This window comes from Chamaea fasciata, unplaced genomic scaffold (genome assembly GCF_029207755.1).
Source record: "Chamaea fasciata isolate MVZ Bird 193981 ecotype frontalis unplaced genomic scaffold, bChaFas1.0.hap1 SCAF_2, whole genome shotgun sequence".
In the NCBI taxonomy this organism is placed as follows: domain Eukaryota; kingdom Metazoa; phylum Chordata; class Aves; order Passeriformes; family Sylviidae; genus Chamaea; species Chamaea fasciata.
Window position 1 is genome coordinate 29,529,904 of NW_027094087.1, and position 19,253 is coordinate 29,549,156.

The 19,253-nt window shown below is 48.0% G+C and overlaps 1 protein-coding gene across 3 annotated transcripts in view; it reads right to left on the bottom strand.

Annotated features, from left to right (window-relative positions):
- LOC136284981 (alpha-2-macroglobulin-like protein 1) overlaps positions 1 to 19,253 on the bottom strand; it is a 23,937-nt gene that overhangs the window by 3,856 nt on the left and 828 nt on the right. For 2 of the 3 annotated variants that reach the window (XM_066175537.1, XM_066175538.1), the window contains exons 2-31: positions 18,300 to 18,486; positions 17,800 to 17,962; positions 17,016 to 17,068; positions 16,701 to 16,721; positions 15,262 to 15,415; positions 14,744 to 14,828; positions 14,080 to 14,200; positions 13,851 to 13,968; positions 12,839 to 12,948; positions 12,320 to 12,490; positions 11,652 to 11,876; positions 11,467 to 11,530; positions 10,802 to 10,947; positions 10,499 to 10,648; positions 9,462 to 9,659; positions 8,723 to 8,810; positions 7,960 to 8,113; positions 6,920 to 7,148; positions 6,440 to 6,563; positions 6,139 to 6,260; positions 5,676 to 5,727; positions 5,197 to 5,280; positions 4,654 to 4,830; positions 4,269 to 4,350; positions 3,248 to 3,404; positions 2,582 to 2,656; positions 2,254 to 2,425; positions 1,557 to 1,771; positions 1,068 to 1,283; positions 485 to 600 (exon numbers count right to left, since the gene is read on the bottom strand). In XM_066175537.1, the coding sequence (XP_066031634.1) occupies positions 485 to 600; positions 1,068 to 1,283; positions 1,557 to 1,771; positions 2,254 to 2,425; positions 2,582 to 2,656; positions 3,248 to 3,404; positions 4,269 to 4,350; positions 4,654 to 4,830; positions 5,197 to 5,280; positions 5,676 to 5,727; positions 6,139 to 6,260; positions 6,440 to 6,563; positions 6,920 to 7,148; positions 7,960 to 8,113; positions 8,723 to 8,810; positions 9,462 to 9,659; positions 10,499 to 10,648; positions 10,802 to 10,947; positions 11,467 to 11,530; positions 11,652 to 11,876; positions 12,320 to 12,490; positions 12,839 to 12,948; positions 13,851 to 13,968; positions 14,080 to 14,200; positions 14,744 to 14,828; positions 15,262 to 15,415; positions 16,701 to 16,721; positions 17,016 to 17,068; positions 17,800 to 17,962; positions 18,300 to 18,486 (4,029 nt within the window). Of the gene's footprint in view, positions 1 to 484; positions 601 to 1,067; positions 1,284 to 1,556; positions 1,772 to 2,253; positions 2,426 to 2,581; positions 2,657 to 3,247; positions 3,405 to 4,268; positions 4,351 to 4,653; positions 4,831 to 5,196; positions 5,281 to 5,675; positions 5,728 to 6,138; positions 6,261 to 6,439; positions 6,564 to 6,919; positions 7,149 to 7,959; positions 8,114 to 8,722; positions 8,811 to 9,461; positions 9,660 to 10,498; positions 10,649 to 10,801; positions 10,948 to 11,466; positions 11,531 to 11,651; positions 11,877 to 12,319; positions 12,491 to 12,838; positions 12,949 to 13,850; positions 13,969 to 14,079; positions 14,201 to 14,743; positions 14,829 to 15,261; positions 15,416 to 16,700; positions 16,722 to 17,015; positions 17,069 to 17,799; positions 17,963 to 18,299; positions 18,487 to 19,253 lie in introns of those variants that run through there. The other variant, XM_066175539.1, reaches the window with a different exon arrangement.

The window sequence follows — 19,253 nt, forward strand, 5'->3', positions numbered from 1 at the left end:
GCTTTTAACTGTGCCAAGGAGAAATAAGTTCCTTGGAAGTCTTCTGGTGTTACCTTCTTTAGGCATGGAAGGGAACATCACATCCTATGCCTGTTCTCTTGGCAGTTCTGCCCCAAGCCAGGCAGGAGTACAGCAAAGGAGAGGGGTGTGACACTCAGCCGGGAGCAGTGGAGGGAGCACTTAGGAGTATGTGCCAGTCCCACAGGACCTTCACATCATTAGCATTTTGAGACCTAATCCTGGAAGGGGGTGAGACCCACAGACCTTGGGTGAATTTGTGGTGAGGGGCATGGGACAAGGCAGGACTACAGCCTGAGCCACCCCTCTGGGGCCTTGTGCCTCTCACCCAGCTGGGGAGAGCACAGTGGGGTCACCTCAGCACTTGGACCCCACGAGTGAAGGGGAACCCTGCCACCAAGAGACTGGTGTGGTGCCAGTAGCCTCTCAGCACAGGGGAGGGAAGGAGCAGTGGAGTGTCTCCTACCGAGCACGAATGGTGACGGGGAACCGGGTGGCGCCGGGCACAGTGCACTCTGTCTGCACAGACATAGCAAAGGTGGCCTCGCTCCTCAGGGGAGGGATGTGGTACCTCAGGATGGCCTGCCACAACAGAAAGAAGCTGGATGGCAGAGAAATAGCAAGGATGTTGTTTTTTTTTTGTTGTTTTTTTTTGGGGGGGGGGGTTGTTTTGGTTTATTTTTGTTTTGTTTGTTTGTTTTTTTTTCTGGAGAGTATTCTTGTCTAGACTCAGCTACTGTTAGCTGTCTTGTATTGGTGTAAGAGAAAACTGTGGCAGAAGCAGAGGTTCTGCTAGTAGTGCACTGCTCCTGGTGGATTTCTTGGAGGAGAGGAGCTGCTCTGGGTGGATGGAGATGATCCAGATTTCATTTGGGGAGTAGATGTTACCTTCCTGTTGGATCACAGTTACCCCCACCAGCCCTGAAGGCCAGATTCTTGCAAGTTACTATAGCAGTTTGTTTTCACTGTTGGCTAAGTAGCAAGGTAAGATGTTCTCTGGCTTTCAAGGCTTTTCACCAGACAGACTTTTTCTTCCTGGCTGGACTTACCTGCAGGAAAAGACATCCGTGGCCCTGCACACGCAGGGTATAATCTTGGGGAATGGCTGGCAGCTCCACTGTCTGTAGCAGGAGGCGATTGCTTTTGTCTACTTGGAAGTTTTGGCTGAACCCCTTGGAGGTGAGAGAAACCTGAAGATCAGGGCTATCCTTGCTGAAGATGTTGGTTGCATACAGGGCCAGGGCTTCCAGAGCAGCAACTGTGTCCTGAGGAAAAACATCAGGAAAAATAAAATTCCTGCTTCCTATGCATACCCAGTCCTTAGCCTTTCCCTCCCTCATACTGCAGCTATAGCACAATAAGGGTTGAGCTTTTCCCTCTGGCTTTTAGCATGGCATTATCCATAACTCCCAGGACATGTAAATCCATACGTCCTTTTTAATTTATTCACTTTCTTTTTTTACTATGGGCTGTTAGAACCCATTGCTCTCAAAAAACCACTATCAAATCTGATGATGATGATGGCTCAAGGGGATTACCTGGGTTGAAGCAAAGCCTCCATATGGGTTTTGCTGCCTGGTGAGCCAAGACACAATCTGGGATGCCTTTTTGATTTCATCTGATGACAAACTTGACTTTGTAAGGTGAGCCATGAGGATACTAGATGTCAATTCCACATCAACAGATGGAGCCCGATACCAAGATAGGGAACTTTCTTCCTGTTTGGACTGTTGACTCCAGAATATTTGGTTGTCTAGAGGTGGAGTGGGAATATTTATGGAGTGTGTGGCTATATCTAGTGACTCTGGAGTTCTACTTAGCCCCTGTATATAGGTATTAAACAAACATGTACATTGGACATAATACATTAGGATAAGATTTACATGCGTCCCTATTTGCTCCCCACACCCTGCTTCTCCCAGCAAAACCTTAGGCCTGCAGGCTGGGGAGGAGCTCCACAATATCCGTGAAGCTCCCCTGGTTTGGGTAACTGGAAGCCCAGGACTCTGAGATCATCCACAGAGACAATCTGCCTCACAGTGTGGATATAACCTGCAACAGCTTGGCAAACTGAGGCTTGGATAGCCAAGCCTTAGACTCCTCACAAAGCTTTGGCAGTATCCATCCACACCCCCCTCCTCTTCTATCCTGCCATCCATTCCCATTGTTGTTCAACCAGGGATTTCCACACAGTTCTGCCAGTGGTCCTCCCTCCTGCCCCAGAGTCTTTGGTACCTGATATTATGGCAGCCTTATCCAATCTTTTGAGGATTTTCTGCCTGAGGGCCTTGTCACCTGCCACTGCAAAGGCGTTTGCAGCCAGTGCCAGGCTGTAGAGGTTGGGACTGCCAGTGTCCGCATTGACCAGGTCCCTTATACATTTCAGAGCTCTCTCCACAACTGGGTCCTAGGATACAATTGAAAGCACTCTCGTTACAGGCAGGGTGTCTGGGAAGGGAATGCAGATTTCATGTGTGCAGACGAGGGTGGAGACCAAAGGCAGAGCCTAGGCGCTGTCAGCGAGAGGCTGCTCACACAGCCCGCTCCTGCTGCCGGTACTCACGGAATGAGGCATCCCTGAGCGTATGAGAGCTACCACGATCACAGAGCTCAGCCCCAGGCCTTCCTCCACTGCACCCTGCAGACACCATGAAACACAGAAGAGGGATGCTATGAGAGGGAAGACGGGAAAGTTTTCCAGTGCCTTCTGGTCCTCTAGCAAATGCCAGCACAGGCAACAGCGCTGGTCCTATTCCTTCTCCTAAGGAAGTGACAGGACTGGTATCCACTTTTAAAGGTCCTGCTTACCAGAGCACTTCTCTCTGCCAGGGTTCCCCAGTCTCTTCTGGGTAGCTGATTCCCTCCCTCTGCTGAGCACATTCCCCTTTCCCCTCCCAAATGTAAGATTTCCAGTAGCAGATTTCAATGCCAGGGGAAAGTGATGTTCCCACAACCCCGCTGCAAGGGTGGCGTGTGTTAGCTTTTGAGATGGAGGTAGGGCAGGGCACTGTTTCAGTTCCCAAGTGCATCATCAGATGCAAACCTTTATCATCCATAACTCTGAAAAAATGCCGCCATTACTAGGCAACCCTGAGTGTCACCCAAGTGTGACCCTGGGCATATCAGAGCCTTCCTCCTGCAACAGAGTTCCTTTGTTCTTGGCACCCAAACTGGACCAGAAAGTGAAGGAGCTATGAGGTACCTAATGAACCATCAGGTCATGCCATACCATCAGACCATTGTTGAAGAGCTTTCCCACACTCTTGAAGCAGCCAGATGGAGTCTGACTTTTAATCAGGGCACTGGCAGCATCCTTTATATTTTGTTCGTCTATGTGGATGAAGTCCTGGGCTTGGCTGAAGGTCTTCAGGACAAGAGCAGTAAGCCTGGAACCAAGGAAGGAAGAAGGAAATAGAACTGCACTGTCACTGGATGCATGTCTCCAAGAGGAGACAGGAGTCTCTGTGTCTCTGTTTCTACATTCTCCCTGTAGAAATACCAGCAGGCCACAGCCCCTGTGCAGATGGAGAATGGGAAGCAATGCACATGAGCTCAAGAAGCTTGAGTTCAGAGCCATCTGCAGCTAGAGAGAAAGAATTCAATTATTCAGACCTTCAGAGCTCTGCTAATTCCAACAGGGTGCTTTGTTGCCCTGGGGGGCTGACATTTAGTGAGGTCACTCAGACCCATTCCCAATCCTGTTTGGGCACCAAGCATTCTGAAAACCTGTAAAGAAGGTGCCTTTGCTGCCAAGTTTTCAGAATCAGTCTCGTTTGGGGTGCCCAAGAAGAAACAATCCAACAGGGGTACTTCAAGTTAGTTAATTGTCACATTTGACAGAGGTGTTCCATAGGCTAAGAGGAAGATTTTGTATATTTACCAAAACAGATAAAAAGGGAAAGTGATGGCATACTGGGGAGTGTGAAATCCGGCATGACATAAATGTTATGGAGTAAGAGATGGATATTGCTCTGGTTTCAGCTAGAGTGGAGTTAATTTCTTCTCTGTGGCTATTACAGTGCCATGTTTTGAATTTGGCAAGATAATGGTGTTGAGTGAACAGCTGTGTGGTGCTTAATTTCCATCTGGGCTTAAGCCATGACACCTTCCAAAAGGTCTCAGGAGCAACTTCTGTTCAAAACCCCACATCTTCAGACTGCCTTTGTTTCCCCAGACCAAAATCCAAGCCAGCACAAGCCTGACCAGGTCAAACTGTTATTCCTCAGTTATGTCTGGATATCGTTGCTTACCAAGTGTTTCCTGGCTCACTTCCTTCCCCAAAGGCACTGTATGAGCCGTCTGTGTGCTTGTACAGGAGCTGCTGCTGATATCCTGCAGGAAGAGGCTGGGGGTAGTGAAGATGCTGTGTGCCTGTCCTGTTCTCCAGGTGCCAACCTGCCCCACCAATCCTGCTGATCATTACAGAGAGCATTATCTCTGAGGAATCTAGCAGAGGGTGCCGTGTACTGCTTGTTCTGCTGCCATGCACTAGCCTGATTTACACTGCTGCAATTACCATGATGTCAGGCAAGTGATGCTGCACAAATCCTGCTCAGCACCAGGCCTCTGCTGAGGCTCCTTCCACACAAGTACTGTTGTGGAGATCACCAGTTCAACAAGGAGAAATCCACTCACCACTTTCCAGATAGCCAATTGCCTTCCGTTTGATTTCTGGAGTCAGCTGTCCTGTTTCTTCAAGGTATCGTGTGATAAAGACATTTGGGGCAAAATGAACCATGTTCTGCTCACCACAGCCACTGGACATCTGGAGAAGCTCATCTATGTTGTCCAGTGCTGTTCCCATAATGTCACCTGTAGGACAGAACCACAGCTTTGGGGGCCATACATATTCTTGGATGCAAAACAATTCTGATCTCACAGATTCTCCAGGTAACCTGCTAAGACTGATCTCAGTTCACCTCTGCTCACGTGATGCCCACAGACTGTAGGAACAGTGATATGGTACTTGGCTGTCTTTCCCCTGGCTTGGTGAGATTATATATCCATCCAGTGCCACTTGTATAGGAGAGATAGGATACTGCTCTGGAAGACAGTACCACACCTTGCTGTACATATTCCCTTTCATTACTTTGTTTGCTAAAGAAGACACAGTGGCACCAGAAGAGATGTATCCTGCAGGGGAAAATATTACTTCCCAAGACTTTTCTAAAAACTCACCTAAGAAAGAGATGTGGGCTCTCTCTGACCCAAGGACAATGTTTTCTGGTACAGTGAAAGAGATTGTCTCTGAAGCAGAAGTTCCTGCAAATGGCAAAAACATCAGAACAACAGGCATGAGGAAGATGGCAGAGTCACAGGTGTCTCCCAGGAGATGGTGTAAACAGGTCTGGGATCACTTCATCAGTTGGTGAAATCAGCATCAAAAGAGAGGATGACACAGAGATCCAGACACCCATTGGTGAGGGTCTGTGATGTGGCTAGACTGTTGCCTGATGTTGCCAGAAGCTTTCGGTACTGGGTACAGCTGAATGGCCTTGCCTACCCATAAAAGCTCCAAAATCCCTGACTTTGTGCTCCCTACACACCTCCACAGAGTCCTAGAGTTGTTCAAACACCAAACTCCTTCCATCTGATCTCCTTGTTCTGTGCAGAAGCACAGTCCCAGTAAGACAGTATTTGGGGGTCTCTGCACCTACCTTCAGGGCACAGGATTGAGGTGTGGGTTTTTTCCTCCAGCTGCCCCTCTGCCTGGTAGGGAAAAGGGTGGTCAGCTCAGAAGGGAGAGCAGTAAAATCAGAGAGCAGCTGTGCAGCACCCCACCTTTGTGCAAGCACCTTTTCCCTTGTGGGCTCTGGCCAAGGGCTTCACACAGACAGCAGAGATATCCATGCCAACAGTGAAGCTGTACTGGGAAGCAGGTTTCTAAGCCGCTGCATGGCCTTTGACCCCAATGCCCTGCCAGTAAGCAGTTCTGACATTTCTGTCCCATCCAGTGGAGGTGCTCCAATCCAATCTACCCTTAGAATTGCACCTTCACCAGTCTCCCTGAGAAATGTGCCCACCTCCCCAGCTGATCCTTTTCTTCCCAGAGCCACCCACCAGGCTGTCTTGAGCCCAACCCAGCTGCAGCCTCGCCAGAACCCTGCAGTGCAGCCTGACCTTCACCAGCAGGTGTTTAACCACTGTGTCCTTCCCTCCGGACTCTGGCACAACAGTCGGATGCTCAGTGCAAACATCTTCCCCCTCCATCGCCTCAGCAGTGACAGTGAAATTCACCTTCCCTGAAAAACAAAACATCGAGAGGCTGGTTGGCACATCTATGCCTATGTTTTAGTTCATTCAGCCTTGGCTGCTCACTCATGCTTTGCACAGTAGGCCAGTCTGCCTTCCAGCCCAGCTCTGGCTTCCTCAAGCAGCTCTGCCAGTGCCTCCCACCCCTGCCCCTCCCTTGACCCCTTACCTAACTTTGTAGCCTTCACGTCCCAGGAAAATGTTTTTGCTGAATCAGGGCACAGGCAAAGAGTGAACCTGACATTTTCATGCAGGAATTCAAAATCCCTGGAGTCCATTAGGCTGAGCTGGAGCTAGAGGTGAAACAAAAGGGAGTACAGGTTACAGAATTGCTGCTGCTGTGTTTTTCCATTCAGGTCCTTGATTCAAATAACATTCAATCCGAGAAGCCAGGGGTGAGTATGATAATGGCCTGTTGCAGTATCTGTGGGATACCAGCAGTGTCCCATGGGCATGCAGTCATGTATGGTTTGGCTTCTGGGGAGGGATAAACTGGTCAGTGATGGATCTGTGTGGAATTAAATTGAACAACTTCTTTGGTGTCTTTTGCCCAGTGCCTAAGCAGCCAGCCCCTTTGTTTGGGTCTCTATTAGTAAAGTAGTTTCCACACATTCCTCTGCTCCAAACCAGCCTGGAGGGAGCCACTCACCGCCATGCACTGCTTCAGGTAGCTGAAGAGTTTGACTTTCAGGGGAAATGATTCTCCCCGGAAAACAGAATAGGGCAAAGTGGGTTCCACAAAGAAGGGCTTGAAGCTCCGCAGGCTGGTGGCCTCTGAGATTCCCAACCCATGGCTCTCTGAGGTGCAGAAGGTCATGGCTCTCCAGTCTGTGATACTGTCAGGTACTGTGACAGCTAGCTCAGCAGCCCCTGAATCACTGAGGAGAAAACAGAGTGGAAGAAGTTGTCCCTACCCTGGAAAGATTTCTCTTGGGAAGACAAATGCAGAAATTCAGACTATGAAATGGAAGTGCATGTGAAGGCGTGGGGATTCCTGGCAAGTAAGACAGAGGTACAGGAAGGATAGCAAATAGGTGGGCAAGGAGTGACTTGAGAGGAAAATTCAACCCAAAATTTGCTTCTGAACTGTGCTGCAGCTGAAATTCTTCTTTTGTGCAGGGGCAGAGGTCTCACAGGGGTCCATGTTATACACCCAGAATGTGCCATGGAGTGTAGTGTGACACTTCCTATTGAGAAGGTGTGGAGACAATGGAACATGTCTCTTCTGAGGTGCATACTGACAGGATAAAAAGTAATACACAGCTGGAACACGGGAGATTCTGACCTGACATAAGAAAATACCATGAGGATGGTCAAACACAGAAACAGCTTGAGGAGTCTCTATCCTTGGGGATAGATCTACTTGCACCTACTTGATCTACTTGATCTACTACCAGCTTGATCTACTGGCACCTGCCTTGTGTAGAATGTTGAGCTATGGATCTGTGGAGGCCTCTTACATCCTGCAAGAGTGTGTGATCTTAAATTCCTAGAAGCTTTTGGAAAATCTCAAGCAGAGACAGGAACTGAACCAAAACTCCACTGTCCTTATCCACTTCCTCATACCTCCCTCTTTTACTTTGTGCACAGAAGGCAATAATGCCCTGTCTCTGCTTCTGCCCATTCCCTCTACTGTGTCTGGCAGAAAGTCTGTAGACCTGTGGAGTCACAGCCCAAAGGATTACTCACTTGATGGGAACCAGAGTCCAGATGAATGTCTCTGGGAACCAGGTACGTGCTGGCGCTGACTCGCTGCCCAGCTCGGTGTGCTCTGCCTCAGCAGCTTCAACAGCAGCATCTGGTTCTGGGTACAAGCTCTCCCAGTCTGCCAGCTCGTCAAGAGCTATTGGGAATACAAGCGTTCATTCATTCAAAGGCAGAGCAACTGTGAAACCAGGATAGAGTTCAGCCAGGAAAAGCTCAGTTCTCTATCCCCCCCACTCCCAGTCCAAACCCCCTTGTCCTGTCCAAGATGACCTCAATTATTGTCTTCCACAAGACAACCCAGGAGGCCAGGGGGATTCTAATATATGTGTGCTCCCCCATGAGACATTTTATCTGCTCACAGTTTTGCTCTCATTCCCTGCAGAAAAGCCTAGAAACTGCCCAATGGCAATCTTGGTTCATTCTCTGGTTTCCAGAAAGACTCTTCCTAGTCTTACAAACAGATTTTCTTTCCTGAGACAGATGCCTCATTTCCCTCCTTGACCATATTAACTTCCTGCTCACCAGCTGAAGCTTATAAGCAGGTTTGAACCCTGCAGCCACCCCTCTGCCCCCCCAGTGCACTGGACCCACACTCATGCCAGGGCCTTTCCCTGTGGAGCATGTCTCCTGTGCAACCTCCCACTCATCTCTGTAAGCCATCCCCAGCTCCTAAGTACTTAGCTGCCCATGTGCAGCCTATATGTTACCCGTGATCTCCAAAGAAACAGGAAAAATCAAGATGTACACATGTAGTCGTAGTCAAAAGTGGTCTGGGTGCGGCACTCAATTGGAGACTTGATTTCAAGGCTGGTTAAAAATGTTAGACCTGCATTCTGGAGGAAAGAAGGGTAAGAAAAGAAGGTATATTTCTGTGGAGGGGTTGGTGTGTCCGAGGGTCTGACTCTTCCCTCACCTCCCACCATATCACAGCTACTGTGTGTTATTGCACCTCAGCACACCCTGCAAATTTATATCAGGAGAGAAGGCGGAACTCTTCTGCTCACAGAGCCTGGTCCTCACGCCAAAGGATTGTGGGGTTGACCACTCGCATGTGCATGCCTGTACACAAAGTCATTATCTTGGCACCACAGTCTGCTGCCCACCCTAACCCAGGCTTTTCTTTATTCTTCACTGCCATTCCTTTCTACTATTCTTTCTCTCCTTTTCCTGGGTCCCCCTTTTCTCTCACGTGCTTTGGTTCTCCAACCTCCAGTTTTCTCTGACACAGGCTGACATCCATTCTTCTTCCAATCCCTAGAAAGTCTAAAGGGAAGTTGGGTTCTAGTAATCTGCCTGATCAATGGGATTTTATCATGCTGAGAGCATAGAGTGTCATTGATCTCTTAGTTCAGAAGCTTAGCAAATTCAGATCATGAAGTAACCAGCATTTACAGGAAAGACAAGCTGTGAAGCTACCCCGTGGTGATCTGGGATACAAAAGGGCTCAGCTCTGATATTTCAGGCCTTCTGGAAATTAGATTTACCTTCAGAAATTCATAAACATCTGGCTGGGACACTGCATAAGAGTATCTGTTGTACATGAATGGTGACTTCATTCCTGGTGATAGGGTGGCCTGAGAGGCAGCAGTGATTCCTGTACTCCTCTGGATAGTGCAGTAGTCACTGTAGATATCTGTGAGAGTGCTGAGCTGCTCCTGAGTATAGCTGAACATATTATACACCTGTAGAGAGAGAATGAAAACAGTACAGGTCAGTGTGAATGGTGGGAAGATTTTCATTTCTATCCAGAGACTTCCTGTGACCTCAGAGGCTGAGCTCAGATCCTGCCTGACACAACAACCAAGCCTCAAGGGGTTTTGAATTTTATGGAGAGCCTCCACAAATTCTGGATGTATAGCATCAGAGAAGAACATGAGCCCCACACTCTGGGGTAGGGCTGCATAGCTGTGGCCACTTCTAGCTTAATAATTGTACCTGTGAACTCAATGCAAACAGTAAGGACATCTTCCCTGCATGGGGGAAACATTGGACAGCTTCTTGTGTGGTTGAAGACACATCCTGGATCCACCAAGACAGTGTCAAGAGGCAATTCAAGTGTCCTTAGACCAAGGTCTAGTGGAGAAAAGGGACCTTTCCACTGCCAGTACACCACTTAGAGCCCACTCTGTGAATGGAAGGACTGTCTGGTTCCTGTGAGCTGGAACAAAGACATGGAACCCATCCCATGTTTGGCTTTCTTTTTTAGCACAACTCTTTATTTCAGAGCACTCTCATGAATCAGTTCAGGAGATGGATTTCTCTTGCCTTCTGCTTGCCATTGTGGTAAAGCACCGTAAGTTTGACAAGGATGTGACTTCAGGCTGTAACTGGGGATAACAGTGGGTTATTCTGTTAGAATAACCCACCCTCTGTAGAGACTGGAAATTTTGGCTGGTGTTTGATGTTGGTCTTCATTTTTTCTCATTAAGCCATGACCTGTCCCGATTCAAGTACTTGCTGGTATATCCAACAATATCCACCTTGCCTTATTAACCAGCAACATTCAGCACTGGTGACTCACAGTATCCTTGGATAGCTCAGCCTCTGGCCTCAGGAGAAGGACACTTTTGTCTACTGCGCGGATGCTGCACAGGGAGCCTGGTGCAGCCTGCAAATGGAGACGGATGGTCGAACCTGGGAGAGCCACTGCATCTGAGAAGCCAAGCTTCACCTGAAACAACAGGAGAAAGGGGGACTGCAGACACTGAGAGATGAAGGGAAGGGGAAGCTGTGGTTATTGGATTCTGCTGGATATCTACTGCCAGTTTGCAGATCATTAGCCACTCTCCAGCCTACCTGCCCCTCTGTTTTGTGCACTGCTTACATGGTTCCTGAAGCAGCTGGAGACTTTCAGGAGGAAGGTGTCAGCTGCCACTTGTCCCTCAGGGAAGGCAATGTAAACAAAGAGGGTAGCCATGGATGAAATGAGGTCAATGGGCAGAGTGATGTTGAAAGCCCCACTGTACTGACCTGGAGGAAGAAGGAAAAACTGGAAAAGTATGGCAAGATGAAAGGAAGTCTGCAATTCAAGGATTACAGCAGCAACATGCTCTTCCTCTGTAATACTTCTGTAGAGATTCTTGGATAAAAACTGTTCTGCCTTGCCTCTGGGGAGGCCATGACTAGGGCCGGATGAAGGTTTTTATAGCAGTGACCTTATATCATGACACACTTTGGCAACAGTGAGGACTTGGAAGAGAAATGACTTTCCACTCAAGCCCAGAAAGACTCCATAAGTTACCTTGGAAGTCTCTGATAATTTCCTGCTTGGCAGATAAACTCTGACAGTTTCATCATTTGATCAGCAGAAAAAAAAAAGGGGGAAATAAAAAGACAGAAAAAAGATAGCATATTTCCTATTTTTTTTTTTTTGTGCCAACTCTGTGGTTTCCTGTTAGTCTCAGACCTCTTTTCTCTCCTTCTCCATATAGTCTGGAAAGACTTTCTCGCTGGATTCTTAATCTGCTCCTGGTAGTTAGATGCTCTTACCTGATGGCGGATCAAGAAGCACTGTTGTTTGGCCATGATGCACGAGGGACCCTCTTGCCATAACCTAAAGGGTAATGAACAGAACAAAGGGTTGAGAGTGGCTCTGCTCCACGTTTCTGGGCCAGCAAAGGGCCCTGTGCTGACACAGACGTGGCACAGAGCTGACCTCACTGCCCCACACTCACCAGGTGGTAGAAGTGTGCCCTGGCAGCCCCGTGGCCTAACTCTGTGGCGAGTATGTGGTAATGCACAGTGACCTGCAGCACGTCCCCACAGGCTGGCACTGCCTGCCCCGGCTGGATCCTCACAGAGCTGCGGCTGGAGGAGTAGAAGGCCCTCAGCGGGAGTGATGCAATGCCATAAGACACCTTCACGTTCCGATCGTTCAAGCCATCTGGCTGGGACTTGGCCTGTGGCACAGAAAAAACTGTCTTTTCTCACAGCTCTTCCAACACCAAAACCAAGACTGACCGAACAGTGGGCTCTGAACTATCCCAGGGTAAGGTGCCTATTTCCACCTAGGCCAAGTTCAATCAGTCCTCTTCTGTGGAGCTTGGCATTGCCTGCTGTACCACACCATGGGATAACTAGCGCCTAAACAGGAGCAGAGAGCTGTACACTACTAGAGCTTTGGCTGAGGTCTGAAATTCTGCAATGCTGCTGCTACCCTGGGAGCAAACCAGATCATTTGGCTCCATAAAGTGGCTTATTAGCCCCTGGATCAAACCACTGAACCCTTTGCTTCTGTCTGGTGTATGTGGATAAAGTTTAAGTATGGATCTGCCCTTATAGTGTTTTTCAATTCTAGTTACCTGCTTAGCTTCAGACTGGTTTGCAGTAACTGTTTCCTAACCTGTAGTATAACTTTACTGCTTTTGTCCCACGCTGATGTCTCTAAGACAAAGGAGGCCATCCCAGTGTCATCCGTGAGGTAGGTCTTGGTCTGCTTCCTGCTCCCATAGGACACTGTAAGAGTCACCTTCTTGTTCTTCAGGCGTGTCCCATTGGCACTTTTGAGTTCCAGCTGTAACAATGCAGAGAACACTCAGAGAATTGGAGGCCTCAGAACTGAAAATCCATGTCCCAATAGAAGTCCTAGTCCCCTGCTCTGCAAAGAGACTCTCAGCGTGAATTTTAACCTCTCCAACCCTTCCCCCTTTATGCAGCAGCCATCTCATCTGGCAAAGCCACAGATCCTGCAGTCACACCTTTGGAAAACCTCTTGGCAGACATGTCAAAGGAGGGACTGTGACAGAGGATTGTGCTGGCAGCTTTGGTCAGCTCAGAACAAGAGGACCCCTAGACACTTCTGTGCCTACCACCCACTTAGGCCCAGCCACTGGGCTTTCCGTGTTTCTTCCCTTTCACTCACATTTCCATAGTAGGGAGCTCCTTGCTGATAGTAGTAGCTCGTCCCCCAGAACTGGAGAGTTGTGATATCAAAAGTGACCTTGCAGTTTTCAGTGGTGTTGAATTCCACCCCTGGGAAAGACAGGAGGCACATGCAGGTGAGTATCGTGTCTAATCAGGCATCAAGAATGGATGAACTCAGTTAAGGGGTGGACTGTCACTCATAGGGGATTGTAGTTCCTCCATGCAACTTTAGTTTCTCCTGAAGTTGCACAGAGAAACTACAATCCCCTAGGTGTGAATGTGTATGTTAACACACACGCGTTCAGCTGTAGTGCCTCCTACATTCTGACGTGACAGAATGACAGCAATCTATCTGGAGGTCTCTGTTCAGACAGTTCTCAAACACTCCCAGTTTAAGATGGTCCTACTCATAATTGTCCTCTTCCATTCTCCTTCCATCCTCACAGCAGTCACTAGAAGGCAGCATTTTTCCTTGCCTTTCCCATGTCAGCTTGCAGTCTGATGTCTTGTCCTGTGTGCCCATCTGAAATCCCCGCAGTTGTTTAAGTGAATGTGTGTCACTGTTTCTGGCAAGGGGCTGCAAAACATTTTCCTGTTAGGAAGGCTTTGCAAAATCTTGTGAGAGACGGAATGTTATAAGAAACCTTATCTCCCTATCTGGGATGTGGAGATAAATCTAATGAGGAGCTAATAACAGTACACAGCATAACAGAGTCAGGGCCTTGATTATCTCTAACTTGCTCTGAATAACATCTCATTCTTGGATTGTTCTAAAATATGGTTTAAGAGCAAGAGAACCTGGCCTGGTCCACCTCTGTACACATTTTTAATGTGATGAGAAGACAAGAAAAAGCAGCTCTTGCCCATCTCTGTCAAAACAAAATGACTGCCAGAGCAGGCATCAAGATTGGATGAACTCAATTATCTCATAGATAAAAACCCAAAGATTAGCATATTTTATGAGTGTAAATTAGAAGATTTTTCACAAAGTGTAGAATCATTTTTTCTACCTGTTCCACTTTCTTTCAGGAAAGCCTCAGCCTCCAGGTTGAAATCATAATTATCACCATGCTTCCGGTGGAAAATCTTAGTATTCACTTCAGTGGAAAAGCAGCCATCCTCATTTGTCTGGGAATATGAAATTGTATATGTTAACCAATCATGAAGGCAAAAGAGTATCCCGTCTCTTTGCCTTTGCTCCTCCCTTTGGCAAGAGGGGTGGGTGTCTCACATGCTCACCTCTCCAGTGTAATCCCTACAAATATTGCGCTTGGCTTTGGAAGACTTCCGGCTATAGCGGATGTGCTTACGGCACACCACAGCCTTCACGCTGCCCTGGACTGCTTTCCCATAGGTGTACCTGGCAAAGGGAGCACAGAGGACTTACACTCACACAGAAACATTGCCTCAAGAGTGGGTAATGTCAGCTCCATCCTGTGGTTTGCAGGTACACAGCCCAGCAGCCTGCAGTGTATTCATCAGCAGAAGAGGCCAAAAAGTACTAGTGACCTCATCAGATTGAGACAGAAGGCAGTGCTGGGCGAGTTCCCTCCAAGTCAACCCCAGTCCCACCAGGCAGGGCTAGGGGACATTGTGCTGGCCACAAGCTGAGCCATTATTCCTACAACACTGTCACTAAGAAATACAGCAGAGGTGCTGTATTGTACGGCACACGCTACATTCAGGGAATGCACTGCCAGGCTTTCAGACTCACAGAGAAGGCAGGGAGAGAGAATATGGAGAAAGGTGAGAGTCCAGGAGAATTGCTTAGCAAAGGATGCCAGGGTACTGACTCTTGGGGTGGGGGTAGGGTTGGCAGAGACCATTTTGAGCTCAGTTATTGATGGCTGTGCATTTTCCAAACCAGTAAAAATGCACCTTCTGCCATGATAAGTCAGCTCACATGCCACAGACGTGGAGAGGGAAGTTTTCCTCTAGGATGGTGACCACCTGAGGCATCTGGATGGAGACACTGAACTTGGGCAGCACTGTGTGAAAGCAAGAGAAATATAATTCAGTGAGAGTAGAAAGACTTGCTGAAATCCTTCCTAAGTGGTTGTTTACAGAAGAAAAAAAATCCCTCCTTTCGTTCCCTGACTACCAAAACGGGGCCTGGTAGGAATACACTGACAGCCCAGATAGGAGAATGGGATGGAAGTAGGCATCTTGAGTCTGCTCCCTAGAGCACAGCTGTGGGACACTGTCTTGGTCCATCCTCAGGACATGGTGGGGGAGAAAGCCAAAGGGCCTGGGTGAAGGTCAGTGATTACACCTATGGGCAGGCAGTTGCACTTCCTAGGGGACAGCACAAACAGCACAGCTGTTCACAGCTGCATGGCCCATCCAGTTCTGTGTGAGGACGGGGCTGGAGACTGGCAATACACCTTTCTCTGGCTGCCACCAGCTTCCTGAGACTCTTACCATACTCCTCTACCCTGAAGGTGCGTATGAGGTCAGGCATTTTGATGGTGTACTCTCCAACCGGTGCCTCTGCAGCCAGCGGGAAGGACAGATCCACAATGCCTCCCACCGGTGTAACATCCAGCCACTGTGCAATTCGGTTCCCTTTGGGGTCCTGCACAGGTGTAGTAGAGAGTAGTTATTTTCCAGAACAAAAAGACTCTTCTGCAGGATGTCCAAGATACCAGGGCATGGTCTGACCACATATTCTTTTGTTGTGAGAGCCCAGGTCTACGGCACACTACAGTGTTCAGGTGAGTCCAACCTCAAAGAGGAAAGGACTTTTCTCTCTGACTCATTGACAAAGTAAATCTATCATAACATTGTTCCCTGGTGGCACTGCCACATCTGACTGCTGCAAAACTGTTATTTGCCGCCTGCCTGTCTCACTAAGAGAAAGAAGTGGTCCTTCTTAGAGATCGCTGTGGTCACCTCAACTGGCACAGCCCACAGAGTCACTGTGGAGACATTCTGCCCAAGGTATGAGATCACTGGGGAGTGATTTATAGGGGGTGATGTCTTGAATCCTCAGGAAAGAAAGGGGAAATGAGTCCAGGACTCCCTGCAGGGGAACCATTGAGGCCCAGTCATGAAGGACAGTGTTCTCCCACTGCTGGTTCTGGGAGGGCAGGATGCAGAACTCTGGGTAGAGCCACCCTGCCCAGCCACTAGGAGCTTTGTGATGAGTTCATGGATGAGGGGAACCTCATGTGGAATGAGTGGCCACTGCTGTTGGAAAAGGTGAAACCAGATCAGAGAGCTATGTTTGCATAAACTGGCATAAAGTATTGCATAGATGTCTCAGAAACCGTGTCTTTACATAATGATTCCTTGCTGGGTATGACATGTACATTAACTACTGCCCATTCCTAGTTGGGACTCTGACCTCTCTGCATGGCATGTCATATTACAAACCCCACCACCACTTTCAGGTGTCTTTCCTCAGCACAGTGATTACACTGAACAGATTTTAAGAATAATAGCCTGAAACCTGCTTTAGGAAGTGTTTCTAGCTGTGCAGTCACAATACAAACTGGACAGACTTTTGTTTTCTATATGGTAAACATGAAAGTCTCCTTAAGGAAAATTCAGGATTTTCACAAGTCTTCAATTTATAGGCTAGAGGGACTAGAATTCCAGTAACCACTCTAGGAAGGCTAGCTGGTTTTCAGTGGCACTCATCATTTACTGCTGGGATCCCTGTGTGATCAGTGTCATGACGCTGCTCTGCCAAACTTTTGTCGACATGGAATGAAGGAAGGACAAGCAATCAAGGACTGTTCCCATTCATTCTGAGGTAACTGACTTTCTGCATCAATATTTCCCTACCACCATCTCCAAACCTGTGTCTTCCCCAAGGTGAGAAGAGTTCATCACTGTCAATAAAGTAGGAGCTTTACCTTCAGTTCCACCAGGCGCTGCTGTGGGGAGGAAATAACAGTTACTGGTGGAATGCTTCCAGGTAAGTTACCATCCACCTCCCTGGTATTTTTTCATTTCCCCAACCATCCCTCTAAGCAATTCTCAGGGACTGCCCATAACCCAACATCATGAGCAGCTCCTGTCTTGCAGGTAGTGCCCAACACTGTAAACACCAAGAGGAATTTTGAGACCAGCTGTACACACAGCTCCTGGCTGGGCCAAGCACTGATCTACAAGACATGCAGGCAGCTCATGACATTTCCAGACTTCAGGTATGTTCCCTCTTGACTTACTGTTTCACTGCTGGCAATAAAGTTCTGATCCAAGGTCACAATCCGCAACTTGACTATAAAGCAAAAGGAAAACAGGACTGGCTGAAATGAAATCAAGCCTCTCAATAGTAAATAACAAGAACACTTGGCTAAGAAAGATGTGTACACTGCATCACTGAGAGGATGTGGGCAGCAGATAGAGACATCCACTCCTAGGCCTAAGCCAAAGCCCTGCTAGGAGCTGGCAGCCTGCTAGAAAAAAAAAAAAGTGTTAGGAGAAGCAGTGTGGGTTTTCTGGGAAAGCTGGCTGTGCAGGTGGGAAAGACCATTTTTCTGGACAGTGGAGCTGTGGTGGGCCACTCAGTCTTGCCTGCAGTGAAGGTCACCCCAGTGGGAAATGTGGAGAGGCATGGGGCAAACAGCTGAACCCTGTGGTGATCTGAGTGGTGCTAGGGCAGTGGTGGGACCTGTAGGACTGCAATCCTCACCTGAGGAAGTCTGTGGGGAAGAGAGGGATTTAGAGCTCTGACAGAAGTCATGGCTTTGACTGGAGCAATCATGACTATAACACTGTGGCTTCTAAATCTTTTCTCATGCATCAAAGAAAACACACAAGCCCTGTTCACAGTGGCATACAGCACACTGACATAGGAGAGAGATATTCCCAAACCCCTCAAAGCCTAGAAGAAAGCCTGTGGCTCATCCCCCTTCCTGAGCAAGTCCGGCTCAGAGGATTATAGAGCACCCCACATTTTGTGACCTGTGGACCACTCTGTCTCACAAGACATTGTCATTCTGTCCATACCAATCTGTCCAGGTTTGTACACAGGTTTGTCTGTCTGGATAAAAGTCTTTTTGTCTGCGTGCTTGATTAGGACTTTCTGTTTCTTCTGGAACTCTGAGTTGGCTTCCATGACTGTGATTGCAACAAAAGCCACTTCATCAGGATTTCCAACAGGAGGAGGGACCTGCAGGTACAGTTATAAACATCATTCAGGGTGGATCCATTCACTGATCCTGAGGCTTTTGGAATAACGATTATTATATTACTTTTGGGTTGCTCTAGCTCTTCTTGCCTGGAAAGACTTCACAGAACATTTCAAAAAGTTTTCTAGAAGGTAAAATATTAGTGGGGCTACATAGCAGGAAGGACACTGGCAGCCTTTTCCAGGCTGAAGCAGAAGATTCACTGGCCAATTAAGATGTCCCCTTGAGAAGACACAATTCTTTGCATTCCTGCCCAGCAAGAGCAGAACTCATGCAATATCCACCCCAGTAGAGAACCCTTGAAAGTATCTTCCTCACCTGGAAGCTTGTGCAATGAAAGAAGGGGAACTGAGAGATGGACTGAGAGATCAGAGTCTCATTCCCAACTCTGCTTTGCAAGGTGACTGACACACGGATCGGGACAGCTTTCTCCCTGCTGAGCTGGAGACACACTGTCTCTGAGAAGGGGTAGTAGAGCTGAGATGGTATTGCCACGGCATAGTTTCTGCAGAGAGAAAGGGAGAGAAAGAGAGAGAAAGAAGAGAGAGAAAAGAGAGAGAAAGAGAGAGAAAGAGAGAGAGAAAGAGAGAGAAAGAGAGAGAAAGAGAGAGAAAGAGAGAGAGAAAGAGAGAGAAAGAGAGCGAAAGAGAGAGAGAGAGAAGAGAGGAGAGAGAAAGAGAGAGGAGAAGAGAGATGAGAAGAGAGGAGAAAGAGAGATAGAAGAGAGAGAGAAGAGAGAGAGAACAAGAGAGAGAAAAGAAGAGAGAGTCAGGGGTTAAACTGACTTTCTAAGAGGGGGCGGGTTCTGACCTGTATTTAGATACTTCCTAGAAGACTTCTGGTCCCTTCATTCCACTGTTATGACACCAGTGGGACATAACACTGTTCTCATCTATGGTAACTGCAGACATAGACAGTGAGGAAGCACATTATATGTTGCTGCATGCACATATAAAATTATAAAAGTCACTGCCTTACAAATTGAAAGTGAAAATAAGGTGAAGGGACCTCCCATGTGACCCAAGCATCAGCAGCAGCTTGGCTCTTTTGCAGGTTTCCCAGAGTCTTCAATGTTTTGAGCTGAACCACACTCCATTATCTCCATCAGTTTTGTTGGCTGGTTTTCCTACTACTCTTGGGCTCAGAAACAGCACTCTAGATCTCCTCTGTGAGGGACCCAGTGTCCCAGCTTCATGTCCAGCCACAGAGACTCATGAGCACCTTCACTTCAGCTCCTGACACTCTTGGGTCTCTTTGCTCTCTACTTGCTCT